Here is a 15,374-nt window from a genome sequence, read left to right as displayed (position 1 = left end):
AGGCAAGGTTAAAGAAGATGAAGGGCAAGGAAAGACTCTTTCCAAAGCTCAGCATGCGTTACTATGGGCCTTTTCAAGTATGCGACATAATCAGTGATGTTGCATATAGGCTGAAATTGCCTGACAGTTGGAAGATTCACAATGCGTTTCATGTGAGTCTTCTCAGACCCTACGTGGGTGATGTGCCAGAAGATATACCAGCTGAAGATCAGCCGGAAGTCGAGGAACTTGACGAGATCTTGGTCCCTGAACAGATTTTGGCACACAAAGAAAGGAAAGTGAAAGGCAAGGTTGCTAGGCGTTACTTGGTAAAGTTCACAAACTATCCACCAATGGATGCTAAGTGGATGGAAGAAGGTGAACTTGCAGAGTCACCAACTGTGTTATCACTTTACCTGGAAGCCTTCGATTTGCAACCTACCTTGACCCCTTGAGTTTCAAAGCTAAATGGATTGTCAGTGTGACAATGGCTTTTGAAACAAATGATGTACATGGTATTTAAAATGAGCTCAAATCAAATACCTGTTACATGAATGTTAGAGCTGTACAGATTATCAGTTTGGCAATTGCTCTTATGGAATGTCCAAAAGTTTGGTTAGTGCTATAGAAGTGAGTATTTCTTGTCAGTTTGTCAAGGATACAGTGATTGCTTCTATTGAAGAGTACATGTGTAACTGCATTCTTAAACTGTCGGTTTGGGTATGCTCGAAAGTGTTACGGGATCCAACGTGTACTATAAGACAGTGGCAAAATGTGCAGCTACCATTTTGTCATTGGAAAGTTAGTGACTCAAAGCAATGGCAGAGTGCGAAGCTACCACTATGTCATTGGGACAGGGTTCACACGCAGGCAATACATGAGTCGACGAGGTGTTGAATACACCAGGGTTGACAATGAGCATGTATGTGTCGTATATGTGTCGACAGGTGTTGAATACATCAGTGTTGACAGTAAGCATGTACGACATAGATGCAAACGAGGACGTTTGAGATTTCAGGAGGGGGTATGTCACCAGCGTGTGACTACTATCTATCCTTTTTGTTGATTTCTTTCTTATTATCTATTTACTTTCACTTTTTGGAAACACCCCTCGGGAAATCTAACTGCCCTGCATTGCATAGCTAGTGTGGAACTGTCCAGAGGGAGTCCAGGCCTGAGGGCAAGAGAGCACTAAGGTTGGACAAGGACTATGGTTAGCCAAGTGGGGTCATTGACTAGCCAAAGTGGAATCCTTTGCTACAGAGGCTACATTTCAGTTTTGGATGTGGCCGCAGTGTACAAAGAGGGTCGGATGACCTAGAAAGATACAATGGCAGCATCTCCTAAAATTTAGGGAACTGCTATTTTGGGACCTGAAAATGTGTTGGCGTCATTACCTCCGGAATGACAAAGGGAACATTTTCTTACTCTGCCGTGAAGTCAACTGGGCAACCGGTTGGGATATTTTTAGGCGGCAACCCCGAAACGGGAAAATGCTTGTAAAAGTGCCAAGTGGCACCTTCTGGTGCACTTGCCTTATGCAACAAGAAGTGGCGCTGAATTTGAAGAGGAGAGAGCCTCATTTTCAGATTTTGTCACAGGTTAAGAGCTATGGAGTGCTTGCTTTCCCTCTTATGCACAGTGCGGTGCCAGGAGTGATGCCCTGCACGCTACGCACTGCCCTCTCTCTCCCCTTTGGCAGTATGTTATGCCCCTCTAGTGGGCTCTTCATTTGACCAATGTACAGTTGTGTGGGTTCATGCGCGATTGCCGAGGCAAGAGCCTCTTGCACAGGTACTGGATTAGCTAGCGGCTAATCCCCCCGCAGGTACAGGTGAATTCGGAGAGGTTTCACGCCAGAAATCTCGTTCGATTCAAAGGGCAAGTAGCCCTACAGGTGCGGGAGCTCGAGGACTTGCTAGGGATGCGACCGGCACGCGAAATGGAGCCCGAAACAGTGAATTACAGCCTGCTGTGTATTTTTGCAGGTTTAGGGTTTTGGCCCTAAACGGACCCTAATACCCCCAGGAGGTTCGGGGACGCAAGGGGACCGCTGTACAGGCGATCTGGCGTATTTTCAGGGCTGAAAACAGAGAATTCAGCGTGCTGCAGATTCTCGCCAGGTTTTGCAAAGTGCCCGTATGCGTCGGGAAAGTCAGTCAATGCGTGGGAATACTGACCGTGAAGGGTTCTAGTACAGTTATGTTGCCGAAATCGGGCTGGAACAGTGGAAATTCAGCCGAGTTTGTGCGGGGCAGCTTGTAGGAACCACAGCGTTTATTCCCTCTTTTGAACAATAAAGAAATACCGAAAGGGGTGCCTAAGTTAGGGGCCAATCTGGTGTCTGTCTACTCATACAGGTGCAATCTAGCAGCCTGTATCCCTCTCCCCTTTGTTGTGTCTTGAAAGTACAGGTAAAATAGACGACTAATAATGGGTGAAAGCTAAATCAAGGTTTAAGGTAAAGTCTACCGCCCTTTTTGGATCAAACAAGCCGGTTACAAAAACCCTAATTTTCAAAGTAGTTGGATATAAAATTTGTTCGTGTCAATGCATAGAGCTTGTTGAGAGGATCAACTTTGCCTTCAGTCGTATATCCAAATTCTCAACCGTCGAAGAGATTTAAAAAAAAAGTCTTTGCAACACAGAAAAGCGTCAAAAAGCATGTTTTTAGAGCTTTTTAGGGCAAAAGCGAACTCCTCTTCCTCTTGCAAGTGATCTTGAATTCCTTATGGCTTATGCCTTGTAAGACAAAGCGATGAAGACGGGAGCATGCCCGATGCGCGATGGAGTAAGGGTGGGAGTGGCTAATAAGTCCGAGGTCGAGATATCCAGGGTCGGGAGTCGGGACATGAAGATTCTTCAATAGAATTTCTAGTGAACTTTGGAAGCGCCAAACTGCTCTGTCTGCTCTTTGGTAGGACTCGTATGCTTTAAGAAGAGCACATGCCTGAAGCTCTGATACCACTGCAACAAACTTGGACACCCCAAGTCGGGAATCTGGCATGACACACGAGAGAATCACTTAAAACACTTCACAAACTTTATCACAGTTAAATAGAGTCAACACGGCCCGGCGTAGTTCCGTGCCCAAAGGTATTGACCCCAAAGTTTGGTGTCCCTCTTGGTATTTATTTTTATATTAATGCTTGAGCAAAGTACAAAGTCCGAGGGTCCTCTCTGCTCAGCTGCTCGTTAGCAAGTCTGAGTTGAGGAGGCCCTCTCAATACATATTTAAAGGCCCCAAGGGCTCTCAAAAGCAGTACAAGAAAAAGCTTCAAACTCAAAATCTTCTGGCCCAAAAGCTTCAGTAAAAAACGCAAAAATCCGTACGTTACCACGTTAGCACGTGTCAGTGCATTTTGCGTCGTCCATACAGCCTGCCCAATGCCACATCAACGTAAAATGTGGGGTTCCGTACTGTTTTGGCGAACATTTTCGGGACTGCCACATCATTAGTTTGTGACACATTCAACCATCCTCTAGCGCCAACAATTCAGCATCAGGTCAGCATTAGCATAGCGTGTTTGCCGTAGATCAACATTTGTAGTTTTCAGCCCTCAGATCGATCAACAGGACCAGTGTTTTTCAGTTTTCAGCCATTTTCATCATCATTATGAGTACCCTCAACATTGGCTATAGTAGATCAACCCATTACCTCGTTGCAGTTGCAGCAGTTACCATAGCGTTTTGCATTTTCAGCCCTTAGCCCTTGTAGATCCAAACATCTACCGCAAGATCCCATCAACATCTCCGCATCTAGGACCATTATATCGGCATTTATGCAACCTAAAGCAAATACCTCTCTAGTGATAGAGAGGGAGGCCCTTGGGAGGGGCGTTTGGGACCCCATCCAGTGTTATGTCTTCTTTCGCTCTCTATCACTCATAGAACCTTCACTCAGTCTATCTCTCTCTTAACCCTTTGGTCTATTGCACATCTCTCTCATGAAATAAAAGGAATCTTGAGTACGCACTGAGCACTCGCCGTGAGTTATCACCATAAATCTCTTCTACTATACGTTACATTGGTGTGAGAGCTCTTTGGCAGCGTTAAGTATCATCACTCAAGAATAGAATTTAAAGAATTACTTTTTTTTTTTTGCTTGTTTGAAATTGCGCGTAACCTAAGACCACTTGGGCATGTGGATATCTCTAATCTGTGCTTTTGAAGAGCGGTAGGTAGCCTAGAAAAGAAGGCCTGGTCTAGCCTCCCCTCCGTCCTCTTTTCCACTCATTGTGAGTGGACCTTGCACATTGCGGCAGACCTATCCTTTAAGCGGGATTGCAACTAGTATCAAGTATCCATGTATCCCAAGTACTCCAAGGACGTGAGGTGGGAAAAAGCAACCTTCGTGTGAGCGCAAGGGGTGTACCCACAGAAAGCAGTTGAGCTTGGGTAAGAGAAAAGTACCCAAGAACCCCAAGTACCCACGTACCCAAGTATCCCAATATTTAGTGCATGGTCATCACCAGAGGCGGAATGGATACTTTACATGAAGGTGATGATGAAAATGAAGGTGGAGACGAAGTCCCTACACCAACAGGGCCGGTTCCGGCCTCTCTTCCATCCCCATCTTCACCACGGATTGCACGAGGCTCTATGGAGGCTTTGATGAAATCCATGATAGAGATGATGCTACAACAAGAGGCTTAATGGGCCGTAGTTGAAAGGGAGCGCAAACTCAATGAATAGCTGCTGAAGAAAAGAGGACAACTATGGAGCTAGAGTGTGAGACATAGAGAGACCTCCGCATGCAAGAGTTTGTGGTTCAAGTTCACTCTTCGAAGGGCGAGCCACCCAAAGAGGCCAGTGAGTCATTAGGTAGACTGGTAGAGACGACTGCTCCAACAATCCAGCACTGAAAGTTGACTTTCAATAAGTATGATGGTAATGCATTTCTGATTTACTTTTGGTTGCATCAATTTAACGCTTTCTTTGCTACTACCAAGAAAACCAGTAACAAAAAAGTTTTGACGGCCACTATGTATTTGTCGAGTGATGCCATTAATTGGTATCAAGCCTAACATGAGGCGCTTCTTGGTGTGCATCTTTAGCATGCGGCAGATGGTGAGCCATTGTAAGCAGACATGCAGACTTCACATTGTGAAGTTTTCGTCCGAGTTACGACCATTTGATATTGTATCTTTTGTGGTGCGTATGCCCTATCAACTACCTCATTTTTGTGCTAGTTTTTTCGATTTAATGCTTCTTTAGTGCTAGGCTTCATTATGGCTGACTCTGCCCTTGATCTTCGGAGTCATGACAGAAACTCAGTACGCTGAACTTTGTGTTGATATATGCTCATGTGTGTGTGCGTGTGGTGTGTGTTGTGCTTCGGAGCATATGTTAGTACCTAGTTCTACACCCACTATTGGGCACTGGCGACGTTAGTGGGGATGTCGTGGTATTCAGTCAATACTATGCATGATGGAGCTGATGGTTATATTGTCTTGTGGGTGACTACCATGGGTCTATACCTTGCACTTTCCTTAAGGGTGAATCTGGGCTTATCCTGGATTCATCTAGGTATATTTTTTAGTCGTATAGCGGACATGCAGACTTCACATTGTGAAGTTTTTGTCCGAGTTACGACCAGTTGATATTGTGCTAATTCTTTCTATCTATTGTGGTGCATATGCCCTATGAACTACCTCGTTTTTGTGCTATTTTTTCCGATTTAATGCTTCTATTAGTGCCCGGCTTCATTATGGCTGAGTCTGATCTTGATCTACGGAGTCATGACAAAAACTCAGTACGCTGAACTTTGTGTTGATGTATGCTCATGTGTGGGTGTGTGTGGTGTGTGTTGTGTTTGGGAGCATATGTTAGTACCCAGTTCTACACCCACTATTGGGCACTGACGACGTTAGTGGGGATGTCGTGGTATTTAGTCAATACTATGCATGACGGAGCTGATGGTTATATTGTCTTGTGGGTGACTACCATGGGTCTATGCCTTGCACTTTCCTTTAAGGGTGAATCTGGGCTTATCCTCGATTCATCTAGGTATATCTTCTTCTCGATCTTCCATTACACCTAGAGCACAAAACTCTTCACCTAACAATGATAATAAAGGAAAGGCCAAAATTTAGGGAACCCCTAAGTTGACACTTGATGAAAAATTGCTCAAGGAATAGTAGGAGGTTGGTTAAGTCTTGAAGAAATAACCGAGTCTGGAAAAGAAGGAAGATGTTTAAGTGTCACATTAAAGGTCACATGAAATACAGATTGCTCTAAGAAAGAACCCATATAACCACATCTTCTATTAGTGTCATAATTGAGCCAAGTGTGCACACCAAGTTTCTAATGATCTTATGAGTCTCTCATGAAGTGTTATGGTCATGTGAATGGTCAACGCATTGCGATTTTGTTCGATCGTGGAAGTATGGATAATGTGATTAGTGATTCTCTTGTGAAGAGCGCAAACTTAGAAGCTATTCCAAGGGATTCCATTGCGGTCTTTGAATATTCTCCCCGCATGCACTCTCTAATTATGCATGAATGTCCTGAAGTACAAGTCTCAGTTCAAGACTTAGGTTTTCGTCGTTAGTTTGTTGTGTCGGATAGATCTTTAAGGTCTCTTGGGATAGATTCCTATGACGTTAAAAAAATCTTCTTATTCTTCTCTGGATGTGATATGATTTTTGGCATTAAGTGGTTCTGTGAGATTGATCCACAAGTTAAGAGGTACGATTGCCTGATTTGAAGCTGTCGATGTAGTGAAGCACTTGAACTTTGATGTGGAGGTGCTACTGTGAGAGGTTTCTCCCTGCGCTAGCACTCCCAGATACAGCCGTTGTAGTCCCTTCACAAACCTGTAGATGTCCTCAAGCAATGCAATGGGAATGCGCAATACGTCATTTTGGTACGTTGGCGGCAATCTGAAAAGTTACAGCATTTGCAAAATGACTCTCGGTCTTCCAATGCCTTTGTCTTGGGGACGAGATCCTTGAATTCCTGCGAGTAGGCTTCCAAGGCCTTCTTTCCCATCTCAACTTGAACAGTTTTTTGTAGCATTTGAACTTGTCCACTTGCACGAAGCTAGTGTGAAAGACTGACTGAAAATCTGTCCAAGTCGTCCGTTGAGGTCGCAACCCTGCCCACCAGAATATGCACACATACTAAACATGCTCTCGAAAGATCTTGACCTTCATTCTATTGAACATTGCAAGAGCATGAGCGAGTCGTAACGGCATCACCAAAAACTTGTACAACCCAACGGACGTCCTGAACGCGGTCCTGTATACATCTGTAGGAGGGATCACGATCTGATGATAACCACTTTTGAGGCCGATTCCATTAAAACAAGTAGAACCCTGTACATCTGTAGGAGGGATCCTGATCTGATGATAACCATCGTTGAGGTCGATTCCATTAAAACAAGTAGAACCCTATAATCTTCGAGTATATCATTGACCGGGTATTGGCAACCCGTTCTTGATGGTAATCTTGTTAAGCGCCTTGTACTCTATGCACATCCTCCAAGATTCTTCTTTCTTTTGCACGAGTAGAATTAGTGAACAAAGAGATGAAGAACTTGGTTGGATCAAGGCTCCATTAAATCGTTACTTGGCTCAATATCTCCTCCTTTTGAGCTCTATTCACTTTGTATGGTGGTTGGTTCTGAGGGGTACTCCCTGGTGTCAAGTCAATGGTATGATCTTTGGCCGCTCTAGAGGTAAGTCGCCAGGTAAGCCTCTGAGAAAGAATTTGCACGAGACTGAATGAAACTAAGATGCTCTGACTGTAACTCTAACAAATTCACTCTTAGGTTCGACAAAGATCAAGTACAAAAAAAGATTTTAAACCATTAACTTTGAAATGGTCGAAGCCGATACAACAGGGAGTGATTCATCCTTAAGTTTCACATTCAAAACCACATCCTTGCCTTTGCTATCCTTCAACTAGAGCTTCCTAGTTTGAGAGACCACTCAAGCAATTCCGGCTTCAATGTGCCACCTATCTTTCAACTGGCCTGTCCATGAGCATCGAAATCAGTTTGCACGTGACCCTTGAATTGTGTAGCTGTGTGTATTAATCTAGGATACTCTCTTATCTTTGATGGAGTTGTTATTGAGAGTGTCACAAACGAGCATTTATTTCTTGGTAAGCAGTTCTGTAAATGCACTTGTTTTGATAAGTGTCATCTTTGCCTTCTGTAGTTGATCATTCACCTGTTTGAGGGCAGGAAGGTTTTACCTTAGGTGTCAGAGACGGTACTGTTTTCTAACTGTCAACAAGGCCCATTCTCTTTGTGGACAATTTTTCTTTTTGTGTTCGTGTTGCTGCTCCTGCAAAGCCAAGTATAAGCCTTGGACTTATTGAAGCATTCTGATGCTAGTGCCTGTAGGTGTCCAGTTCTGTTGTCAATGGAGTACAAATTGAAGCACTTTCATCATCCTCCACATGTGAAGACCAGCATACATAAATAGGCATTTGAATAAAAGCATAATATTCTGGAGATTAAGAATTTAGCTCACTTTAAATCCTAAGTCGGGTTTAAAATTTCTGAAAAATTCTTGCGTTCGTGAACTCCAGTCTCAGGCATTCCAGTTTGCCCATAAAATGCAGCTCAGCTAGCTTTTCTGAAGGTGGGCAAGCAGCAGAACCAAATGAAAATCCATACAAAGTAAGGTCTTTAGTGTCATTAATTTTGAGTGCCTTCTTCTGTTTGGTTGTTGTGTGCTTGTGTTATACAACTTGAGATTTGTGCTGTTTGTATCATGTGAAATTCCATTGACATGAATACACCTGAGAAATAATGTTTATTTCGGTTGAATAGGTTCTCGGGGTTAATCCGTTCGAAAGCTTCGACAAAGTGAAAGCTGCTTATGCAAAAAGGCAAAAAGATGCTGAGAAAAGAGGGGATGAGGCTACATTGTCTCGAGTAGGTACATGGTTTGTTCCTCCTCCAAGATATGGTTTCTGAGTTACTGAGAGTAGTATCATTTGGTTTGAGCATATTTAGCTATTTTTGCTTATTTTATTGATGTGCATGCAAAGTAATGCGTGTTCCAAGAGAAGCGAATTTGTCTGTTATGGGGTGAATGCTTGTAGAACTATTTTTATATGTGGTAGAAGAGGATTTACCTGTCCAATATGTGATGTTTGTTGTATGTTTCTTTTCTTTTATATTTTTCCGTTTTCATTTTGATTTAATTATAGTTTAGACTTACTACAGTATGCTTGTAGATAGACAGACCCCGGATACGTAACTTTGGAAATGATAGTTGGCTTTGTCAGTGGCCACCTGTTGGCCCAGCCACTATTTGGCCGAGAGGAGGAGCTAGCTTACTCATTTGTAACCTGTCTTTCGGAAACAATGGTATGGGCTTTACGTCCGTGGTTTTGGGCTGGAGAACTTTGGTTGGGATATTGTTGCACAATGGAGAGCGCAGCAAGCGTCTTCACAAAGATAATGTCCCTCAACGAGGCATTGTAACTAATCTTTGGCTTCCTTTGGTTTATATTAGCTTCAGGTTCTGAGAGGATTGTTGGAGCTGCCCTATTGTTTCATATTGACGTTATTCTGGCATGTTGCAGCTAGCTCTAGGCTGGCCACCCTTAGCATTTGGGTCGTCATTGCTAGATGGCATGCGCAACCTTTCTCGGTCACCTTCTTGCTGCAACCTTGTTTGTCCATGTGCTTGTGGGAGGGGCTTCACATTGTGCATGATGGGGTGGTTGGGGACTCTTGGGTGCTCCTTGACAGTGTGATGGGAAGCTACAAGTAACACCTCTCCCCCCTTGATTTTTCCATCTTCCATAATGTTGTCTTTTGCTTTGTAGCATCTATTGAGGAGGTAGTCGCCCTCCATGCTCGGAGCATTGGCTTTTTTTTAGACCTTTATGTCAACCTGAGATCGTTCTAGGATGGGCATAGTCCTCTATAGAGCATGCTCGTTGTTAGGATGCAACGGACATTGGTTTAGATAGAGATGACACATCGAGAGGTGATCCCAGAGCAGTTGGATAGAGGGATAGGATAGAGCATGAGGACCGGCAATTGGTGAAAGTTCAGGAGCAGCCTGAGTTGCCTCAGGTTAGGCCAGTTCAACAGGCTTTGGATCCCTTGGAGATACAGTTGTAGGTGCCTCTTATGGTAGTGACTATTGAGGGTGAGTCTCCTTAGTTTGCAGAGGAGTTTGACTATTCAGCAGGTTTTGCATCACCAATATATGTCCCATTATCTGAGATCTTACCTGCATAGTTCTTTGCGGTTGCTCCATCTAGATTTTCAGATGTCTCTTTGAGGAGTGGGCCGCTATATGTCGACATGTTTCTCCTGCAGTTGTCAAGAGAAATGCTAGAGTGGATGGGGATGATTTTGGAGGCACAGCCTAGGGGTTTCACAGTCCCTTGGCTTGTGTGAGTTGCTACACGAGGTTTTTACAACGGATGCTTTATATCAATCAGATGCAAAGCACTGGACAATGTGGTTTTTGCTACATCGCTTGAGGTGGACAGAGCTTTGGGCACATTTGTGTAGACTTACCACAAGCAAGATAGCTGCATTTCACTACCTGATTAGAATATCTTTATCTCTAATGTGTTATGGGATTTTTCCCCATGATCTCATTGTATATCTTTCAAGTTTTCCCCATATCTCTTGTATATGGACCTATGGTCGATTTTATGTAATGCAAAGGGTTAAAAGCCCCACTTTTCTCTATATATATACATACTTATGGATAGATAGATAGAATGGGCTCGTCAGACAGATCAACCAATAGCGTTCATGCTTCTTGATTTTGAGAAGGCTTATGATAGAGTAGATTGGGGTTTCTTGGAGGGCACTATTTAGAGGATGGGTTTCCCCTTGTAGTGGATCGAATGTGCATTTGCATTGTACCGTACTGCTTCTAGCGTTGTCAAGATTAGAGGCCACATTGGACGGCGCTTTCCTCTGTCACGTTTAGTCCGACAAGGATGTTCCCTGGCAGCCTACATCTTTTTGTTTTCTGTTGAGGCCATGTCTCATCTTGTGCAGCAGGACACCATAGTTGAGAGGTCTTTCTAAGTTTCTATTCCTTTGGCTGACTCGCCAGATCTGTTGGATCAGGAGTATGTAGATGACACTATGCTCTTTGTACGATACGACCCGCCCACGTTGAATAGTCTACGGGATGCTCTTGCTACTTTTTGCTTGGCCAGTGGTGCTCTCATAAATTGACACAATTGTTTTGGTTTTCTTGTAGGAGTGGATGATGTTTGTCAGTGGGGTGCACATGATAATTTCACTTGGGCTCTCGCCAACTTCATACATTGGAGGAACAACCTATCTGTCTTGTGAAGAGGAACCCTCTTCTTTGGTGTCATTCATTTTGTCAACCATAATGGAATTCCAAGTTTTTGTGCTTTGTGTCTTCGCCGAAAACCGACCAAGGCTCACTTTTTGAGAAAAAGTGATATTGACCCGGAGATGAAACCATGAAACCGGTGAGTAGTTCTCTAAAGGGCGGTAACTTTGGCTTTCACCTGATCTATACGTTGTTTAACTTCGCCTGTACTTCCCGACACAAAGTAACTTCATGAATAAATCTGTGACCGGAATTCACCACTTCAAAACACTGCTCCCAAGTAGACAACGACACCCTATAGGCCCCAAAGACTGGCGCCCCTTTCGGTAATTCTTTATTCTTATTGCAAATAAACGACCTGAACACTTTCACCTAACTCCCACCAAGCTGTCCAAACCTGTCAAGAGCTGTAATTGCAGGTTTTTGACCCGATTCCGGCAGCATAACGGCTCCAAAACCCTTGTAGGTCAAAAGTACATGTCTAGGCCACTTTTCCTTGCATTTTGAAGCTTTCTAATGAGCTCCAGGTCAATTTTAGCATGCTGTAATTCCCTGTTTTGGTCACTGTCAGGTGCCCAAAGCCTTGTATAAGCACCCCAAGGCTTTCCCGAGGCCCCCGGTGTTACCTGCAGTTTAGGTGCGTAACCCTAAACCTGCAATTAAACACAACAGGCTATACTTTTCTGTTTTGGATCGTTTTTGAGCAGAACCAACATGTCTATGCATGTCTCTGGAGCTCCCACACGCAATGAGACAGTTCCCCTTTGAATTGGGCGAGTTTTCACACAAGAAAACTCTCCGTTTTTGCAATCCTTCGCGATGGAACTATGCATACTTGTGGGGGAATAGCAATTAGCTATTGCGGTTCCTATATAGAAGGCCCTTGCCGTGCGTAAAACTCCCCAGAACTATACATGGTCATTTGGGAAGCCCAACTAGTGGGCCATTACCATATGTGCAAAGGGGAGAGAGAGATGTGCAAGAAGGCAAACTTTCCATTGATGCAGAGATCACTTGCACCCACTACTCACACAGACTTCAGTTCACAATGAGCTCCAAAATCACCCCCCACTCAAATTTGGACGCCCCCTCTTGAGATGAGACTTCTGGAGTGTGTGTGTTGGCTTGCAGAAGGCTCTCCTACTACCATGTGTCCACTTTACTCCTTTTGGTTTAATTCCTAGTACCCACCAACTTATGAAGTTCTGCCGAGGGGTCTAAACGACTTTCACTGAGCCTAGCCACCCTTTTACTACTTAGATTTCAGTGCCGATGGGCCCAACCATCTCGTGGTGACCGGGCCTTCATTGCTGTGGGTGAAATTCTCGGCCATTGGCTGTTTCGCACTAGCCATACAATGTCCAGTCATTTGTGACTTCAAAAAGAAATTTAATAAAATCAAGGGAAGGAAACCAATAAATAAAGTTAGTGATTGTCAGAACCTAGTGGTAGCGAGAGCTCGTAAGACACACAGACGTGTTTGCTCCGCTTAAAACGATCCAATACAGAGAATTACAGCGTGCTGTGTTTATTTACAGGTTTAGGGTTTCATACCTAAATTGCAAGATAACACAAGGGAAGCCTCGGAGAAGCCTTGGGGTGGTTATTCAGGAGTTTGGACACTTGTCTGTGTTTTAATAGAAAACTACAGCATGTTGAAATTTACTTACAACTCACAGGATAGCTTCTAAAATGCAAGGGAATGTAATATTTTAGCAATGGCCACATATATATGAAAATGATTTTTGTGTACACAGAATGAATATATGAATTTATGAATCTATTGGTACCAAACAATGATGAACAGGTAAATTTTCCAGCACAATGCACCAACTGGAAATTTATACGTGTTCGGATAGTGTGATAATTAGAATAGTAGCCGGATGCACTGTAGAATAGATCAGAACAAGCACATGAATAAGATGGTGTCCCCAGTTCGCTCAAAAAAGCTATAATTTAATAGTTTTTGCTAAGGCCGTCCATGAAGTGGCCGGCTAGACAGAGTGGAAATACAACCCGGCAGGAGCCGACAGACTGAGTCGAGAGAGATATGATATCGGTCGGCCGGGTTGATAATGCTTCAGATTGGCCAGAAAAATGGGATTTAATGCCCATTTATAAGTGCAAAGTTTAAAAACCTTATAAACTCATTGGTCGGCCAGTTTGAACGCGGCCAGAGGTAATAAACATTAAAAACTCAGCTGCGTGGAAACATTCTCTCTCTCTCTCTCTCTCTCTCTCCTCATGCAGTGTCAGGTGTCCAGTACACTCGCCTAGGCATAAAAAGGAGCTAGCACTACCTCTCTAGAGGAGTTTGTAGCAGTTTCCACCCACCCAGACTCTCCTCTTTGCGCTCTCCATTCAGCCCCCCCCCCCCCTCTCTCTCTCTCTCTCTCTCTCTCTCTCTCTCTCTCTCTCTCTCTCACACACACACACACACACACACACACACACAATTTCCTTACTCTGGGATCTGTGTAGGCCATGCAAAGGCTGTGAAGTCTATGGAAGGCAGCCATAAGAGCTTGTGTGCGTCCTTGCGGGGAAATGTCACATTCAAACAAGCGCAACACCGATTGCTCATGAAAATTTCAGCAATCTAACGGGTTTCAAAAGTAGAATTTAGCTAAGGAGAACTCGTGTGGGCATCTCCTACACGAGCAGATACCAGCAAAAGCCGCTCCTGCGCAGAAAATCTCATGCATTCTTATGCATTAGAATAGTATTTGGGATACGATCAGGGTATGCTGCTTCGGATTTATGTACTTGTAATTGTTTAAGAAGTAATAAGAAAAACTCCTTCAAAAGGGGGGTGGGGGGACCAGCCCATTTTTTGGTCCCTAGTGCTGTGCCCGTCTTCTGCGGCCTATTCTCTTTTTTTTTTGTGTGGAATCTCCTATGAAAAGCTAGACTAATTTTAAAAGTTATAAGTTCTTGCTTTTGTTTTTGGGACAGTGGTCTCAAAGCAAGGTCCTTTCGTTTCCTTTCTTAAGGGGAGACGGTCTCGTCATGGCAGGACAAGCAGAAGAGCTTGAGTGGCTCAGGCAATAGATGACAGAATTGCAAGCTGCTCTTGCTCAACCAGAAGTGGAGAAAGTGCTTAAGACTTTTGAAAAAGGGAAAGCAAAGATGGTGGAAGAGCCATCTCAGAATCCTCTAGTACCAACTTAGGGAATACCTTTGACTGGGGCCCTAACACGGCCTTAGAAGAACCTTGCAGTAGGAACCTCCTGACAACATGAAGAAGAAGAAGAAGAAATCCCTTCACTGGCTTACTCGCCAAATTACTCTATTGTGAAGAACCTGGACAATATCATTTTTTTCTCGAGAAAAAGCTCCTTCTATTAGCTAATGAAACTGCCTACAGGGCTACAACCACCTCTTCGAGAGGGCTACAACAACCATGAAGGGGAGACTCTCCCAATGAAAAAACAACATATGTACAATGGGGATAAATCAAGAAATGGGAGGAGGGAAAAGCCACACAGGTGGATGGTAGTGCCATCTGAGTACTCTCTGGACCATGGTGAAAAAAGGCCCACGACGCCAGAGTCGAAGGAACGCCTCTCTACGCTCCCACATGCGGTCGGAGCTTCCCTGGAGTCTCTCTAGCTGTCCTCTAAGAGTGTGGATCAGCTCTAGCCAAAGATCGCGAACAGTCTCTGCTGGTGTATAGGGCGAGCCTCAAAGATGCGGAAACAGCGGGCCCGCCAGATGAACCAGAGTGTCAGGCCACTGATGAGCTCCCAACACTCCTCTCTCTCACTGCACCACTCCTGTGGAGTAAGCTCTGTGGCAGCTGGAGTGTAGGCCGCCCCCCTGCATCACTATCATCCTGCTGGTGGAAGATAGCTCAAACTGAAGTGCCGGGCCTGTGAGAGTGGACCAAGCCGTTGCCCCCCAAGTGTACTGCCGAGCCGTGGAAAGAGCAGGCATCAGCCGAAGAACACGAAGCCACACTTGCTGTGCCAAAGGGCAGTCCCAAAGACAATGACGCTGACTCTCTACAAGGTGGCCACAAGCTGTACATGCGGCCGAGAGACCACTATGCACCAGCCAATTCCCAACTGCTGTAGCTCTGTGTGCGACCAG

The 15,374-nt window shown here is 44.4% G+C and overlaps 1 protein-coding gene across 3 annotated transcripts in view; it reads left to right on the top strand.

The window, feature by feature from the left end:
- Positions 1-15,374, top strand: part of CJD1 (Chloroplast J-like domain 1) — a 106,574-nt gene that overhangs the window by 31,247 nt on the left and 59,953 nt on the right. Inside the window, exons 2-3 of one of the 3 annotated variants that reach the window (XM_086530048.1) lie at positions 8,521-8,611; positions 8,765-8,869. In XM_086530048.1, coding sequence (XP_086386174.1) covers positions 8,521-8,611; positions 8,765-8,869 — 196 coding nt within the window. Of the gene's footprint in view, positions 1-8,520; positions 8,612-8,764; positions 8,874-15,374 lie in introns of those variants that run through there. The other 2 variants (XM_086530049.1, XM_086530050.1) reach the window with 2 other exon arrangements.

Source organism: Adiantum capillus-veneris, chromosome 15 (genome assembly GCF_014529385.1).
Source record: "Adiantum capillus-veneris isolate H3 chromosome 15, ASM1452938v2, whole genome shotgun sequence".
Classification (NCBI taxonomy): Eukaryota; Viridiplantae; Streptophyta; class Polypodiopsida; order Polypodiales; family Pteridaceae; genus Adiantum; species Adiantum capillus-veneris.
This window is presented reverse-complemented; position numbering and strand designations above follow the sequence as displayed.